This window comes from Dromiciops gliroides, chromosome 2 (genome assembly GCF_019393635.1).
Source record: "Dromiciops gliroides isolate mDroGli1 chromosome 2, mDroGli1.pri, whole genome shotgun sequence".
NCBI lineage: Eukaryota > Metazoa > Chordata > Mammalia > Microbiotheria > Microbiotheriidae > Dromiciops > Dromiciops gliroides.
In genome coordinates this window covers 181,405,308-181,410,419 of record NC_057862.1, presented here as the reverse complement: position 1 = coordinate 181,410,419, position 5,112 = coordinate 181,405,308, and the positions used below count along the sequence as shown (strand labels likewise).

The 5,112-nt window shown below is 39.2% G+C and overlaps 1 protein-coding gene across 1 annotated transcript; it reads left to right on the top strand.

The window, feature by feature from the left end:
- The first annotated feature begins 587 nt into the window (after window positions 1-587).
- LOC122742203 (olfactory receptor 4F3/4F16/4F29-like) lies at window positions 588-4,721 on the top strand. Its single transcript, XM_043986275.1, has 2 exons — window positions 588-1,491; window positions 4,711-4,721. The coding sequence occupies exons 1-2, from the start codon at window positions 588-590 to the stop codon at window positions 4,719-4,721; spliced, it is 915 nt and encodes a 304-aa protein (XP_043842210.1).
- The last annotated feature ends 391 nt before the right edge of the window (window positions 4,722-5,112 follow it).

Below are 5,112 nucleotides of genomic sequence, written 5' to 3'. Positions count from 1 at the left end.
CCTCTGTTTATACCTCTAGAAGTATTTAGGTGGAGCTTAAGGAGCCTTGGACCTGGAATCAGTAAGATCTCTGCTTGAAAAGTTACAGTGACCTGGGCAACTTAATTCCAACCCCAGTTTCCTTATCTATAAAATTATTGTGTTAGACTAGATGTGTTTTTGTTTTTTTTTTGTACAGGGCAATGGGGGTTAAGTGACTTGCCCAGGGTCACACAGCTAGTAAGTGTCAAGTGGCTGAGGCTGGATTTGAACTCAGGTACTCCTGAATCCAGGGCCGGTGCTTTATCCACTGTGCCGCCTAGCTGCCCCCAGACTAGATGGTTTTTAAGATCCTTCTGAGTTGTATAATTTTTGGGATTCTGTGATGAATTTGGGGGTATTTGTTAAAGACTTAGCATCCTTCTTTTATACTCCCACCTTATTCATCAACAGAAAAATAGAAACAGAAGCAGAAAAAACCAATATTGAACAATTTCAGGGATTGTGTGAATGTTGCTTGGCTTGTGACATATTAAGGTGTTATTCTGATTCTCTTATCATCTTTTTCCTTTAGGTAGGGTGATATCCAGCTGTGCCCATTGGAGTCAATGGATGGAGAGAATCATTCTATAGTATCTCAGTTTGTGTTCCTTGGGCTCTCTGATTCATGGGAGATTCAGTGCCTCCTCTTCGTGTCCTCCTCTGTACTTTATGTGCTGAGCATTCTGGGAAACATGCTCATTTTGCTCACTGTGACCTTTGATTCTCATTTACACTCCCCTATGTATATCCTGCTGGCCAACCTCTCTTTGATTGACTTAGGTTTTGCCTCAGTCACAGCCCCTAAAATGATTTGTGACCTTTTCAGGAAGCATAAATTAATCTCTTTTGGGGGTTGCATTGCTCAGATCTTCCTCATTCATGCATTGGGTGGCACTGAGATGGTGTTGCTCATAGCTATGGCCTTTGACAGATATGTGGCCATTTGTAAACCCCTCCACTACTTGACCATTATGAAGCCAAGAATGTGCATTTGCCTTTTGATTATTGCCTGGATCATTGGCCTCATCCACTCATTGGTCCAATTGGCTTTTGTTGTAAACTTACCTTTTTGTGGTCCTAATGAATTGGACAGCTTTTTCTGTGACCTTCCCCGGTTCATCAAACTAGCCTGCACTGAGACTTATAGATTGCAATTCATGGTCACTGCCAACAGTGGTTTCATTTCTCTTGGATCTTTCTGTGTACTGATTATTTCCTACATTTTCATCCTGGTCACTGTTCAAAAACATTCATCAGGTGCTTCTTCCAAGGCTCTTTCCACTCTGGCAGCTCATATTACTGTGGTGGTTTTATTCTTTGGTCCCTTAATATTTTTCTATACATGGCCATTTCCTACATCAAGCCTGGATAAGTTTCTTGCTATCTTTGATGCAGTACTTACTCCATTTCTGAACCCAGTCATCTACACATTCAGGAACAAAGAGATGAAAGTGGCAATGGGAAGGGTGTGTAGCTGGTTTTTGAAAAAAGTTGTTTAAATTCATTAAGGGTAAAGACTGTCAATCCTGAGACTCTTCTTAAGTCTGATGTGTCCCAAATAATCCCTTTGAATGTTTCTTAGATATCTTAAACTCAATGTTTCTAAAATGTAATAAAAATTTAATAATTGCTAGCATTTATATATCTCTTTAAGACTTGCAAAGCATTTTACAGGTATTATTTCATTCTTGCAAAAACCCTCTGAGGTTGGTGTTATTATTATATCCATATTACAGATGGAGAAACTGATGGATATTGTGACTTCTCAGAGTCATAGAGCTAGCAAATGTCTGAGGCAACATTTGAACTCAGGACTTCCCGACTTTAAGTCTAGTATTCTATCTACCATAGCTCCTATCTTATTATTTTCCCATCCAAGCTACACCTTTTCTGAACTTCTATAGTTTTTCTGAGGGCTCCTCCATCTTCCCAGTCTCCTAGGTTCATAATCTTTTGGTTTTCCTTTGCTCTACACTCTCTCTCCTTCCTCCACATCCATCCAACCACCCACCCATCCGTCCATCATCCATCCATACATTCACCGACCCATCCATCCATCCATCCATCCTTTCATCCATACACACATACATATAGACACATATATCCACACAGCTATCAAGGTTATTCTCCTTAAGCAGAATTCTGATGATGTCACTCCCCTGCTCAATAAATGTCAGTGGCTTCCTATTGCTTCTAGCTTAAATATAAACTCTCCTGTTTGACTCTTAAAGCCTTTCACATCCTGATCCAACTTATTTCTCAAACCTTAGTATATGTTACTCCCCTTCCCATAACCTATGGGTATGATCCAATCAAAGTGGCTTTTTCTCTCTTCCTTAGATTTGGCACACCATCTCTTATCTGTCTTTTCACTGGTCATCCCTTGTGGCTGAAATGCACCTTTTTCTCACCTCTCCCTCATAAAACCATAGTATTAGTTCAGGCATCTTAGTCTTGTCTGAACTATTCTAATAGCCTCTTAACTGCCCCTCCTTCTTTCATTTCCATATCTCTCTAATTAAGTTAATCCTTCACAACCATGGTGTCAGACTCAAACAGAAATGGATATGCTGCCACATATTAACTTAGTAAATTATAAATTAACATTTCCTATGTTTTATAATATTTTTACTTATTTTGTAAAATAATTTCCAATTACATTTTAATCTGGTTTGGCAGCACTGGGGAATTTTGTGGCTTTCTCTTTAAAGCTGCAAGTTTGACACTTTTGTTTCACACAGTTGCCAAAATTATCTTAAGACATATATCTGACCCTATCACTTCCCAACTTAAAAGATGTCAATATCTCCTTATCATTGCCACCAGGAGAAAATGCAAATTCATGAGACTAAAATTGACGACTTTTCTTAATATAGCTCCAGTATGCCTCTTTTATATTACTATCCTTCACACATTCTACATTTTAGACAACCTAGACTACTACCTGTTACCTGATCTTGACATTCCATCTTCCATCTCTGTGCTTTTGAACAAATTCTTCCCCCATTCCTAGAATATATTACCTTTTCATCACTATATCTCAGAATTCCTTAACTGAGGTGCCATTTCTTCTGTGAAAGCTTTTGTGATCTAAGCTGTTCTACCTCTCCTCAAATAACTTTATATGTACTTATCTGTAAATCAGTCAGTCAATAAACATTCATTACATGTGTACACTATGCCAGGAACTATATTAAATTCTGATAATACAAAGAAATATAAAAGACAACCCCTGTTCTCAAGAAGCTCACAGTTTAATGGGGGAGACAACATGAAAATAACTGTATAAACAAACCATATTCAGGATAGGTATAAATAAATCAACAGAAGGAAGGCACTATAATTAGAGGATCAGGATAGGTCTCATGTAGAAGGAAGGGTTTCAGCATATACTTGAAAAAATCCAGGATGCCAGGAGGTGGAGAGAAGAGAGGGAATTTCAGCTTGAGGAACAGCCAATGAAAATATTCTGAGTTGGGAGATAGAATGTTTTTGAGGAACAACAAATACGATAGTGTCATTGGATCACAGAGTATGTTTGGGGCGAGGGTAAGGTGTAAGCAGACTGGATATGTAGGAAGGAGCACATTACAAAGGATTTTGAACATCAACCAGTGGTTTAGATTTGATTTTTGAGGTAATAAGCAGACAATGGAGTTTACTGAGTGAAGGTGGTGGTGGTGGTGGTGATGACATGGTCAGACTTGCACTTTAGGAAGATTAAATTGACGAGTGGACTGGAGTGTGAAGAGACTAGAGTCAGGGAGACCAATCAGTAGGCTATTACAATAGTCCAGGTGTGAGTTGATGAGGGCCTGCATCAGGGTGATGGCAGCTCCAGAGAAGAGAAGAGGGCATATTTGAAAGATATTTTGAAGGTAAAATTGACAGACCTTGTAACATATTGGATGTGGGAGGTGACAGAGAGAAAGAGAAGGAGGGAGGGAGGGAGGGAGGGAGAGAGAGAGAGAGAGAGAGAGAGAGAGAGAGAGAGAGAGAGAGAGAGAGAGAGAGAGAGAGGTTAGGAAGAGGTTTTCAGGAAATGATAAAGAATTCAGTTTTGGACAGGTTGGTTTTAAGATATCTTTGGGATATTCAGGTTGAGATGTCCAATAAGCAGTAGGAGATTCAATCTGGAGGTTAGAATTGGATAATTAAATCTTAGATACATATTCATAGGGATGATAAATGAAATCTTGGGAACTGTTAAGTCCTTCTAGTATAGAGGGATAAGAGAAGAAGATCCAAGATAGAGCTCTGGGGGGCACTCATAGTTATTGGGCATGGATTGGGTGAGGATCCAGCAAAGGAAACAGAGGAAAAGTCATCTAAATAGGAGGAACACCATGAGAGACTAATGGAAAATGAAGAGAGAAGAGTATCAATGAGAAGAGAATGACTGACAATATCAAAGGATATATAGAGCGATCAAGAAAGATGTGGATTGAAAAAAGCCCATTGAATTAAACAGTTAAAGATCATCAGTAACTTTATAGAGAATATTTTCAGTTGAATGAAATTAGAAATCAGACTGTAGAGAGTTAAAAAGACATTAAGAAGAATCAATTGGAAGTATCTATTGTAGACAGCTTTCTCAAGGAGTTTAGCCACAAAAAGGAGAGATATCAGATAATAGCTAGCTAGTGGAGATGGTTTTTGAGGATGAGGGAGACATGGGCATGTTTGTAGGCAAAGGGTAGCAGCTAGTATACTGGGAAAGACTGAAGATAAGTGGGAGAATGGGTATGATAGAGGGGAAAAACTGCTAAAGATGGGATGAAATGGGATGATTATATGTACACAGAGGTCCTTACCTTGAGAAAGGGAAAGTATACTTCATTATGAGAGACAAAGGGTGAAGGAGATGATAGTTCGGAAGGCATCTGAGTGATAGGAGATGAAGTAGAGGGGGATAAGAGTGAGTTCTTGGAATATGGCTCTACTTTTTTCAATAAATTTTGAGGCAATGGCCTCCTTAACTGAGAGGGTGGAGACAGGGGGAGCAATGGGAGGTTTAAGGTTTGGAAGAGTTGCTATGATGAATGGGACAGTAAGTTGATCAGGGATGTCTAGAAAGATTGGCTAGCAGTA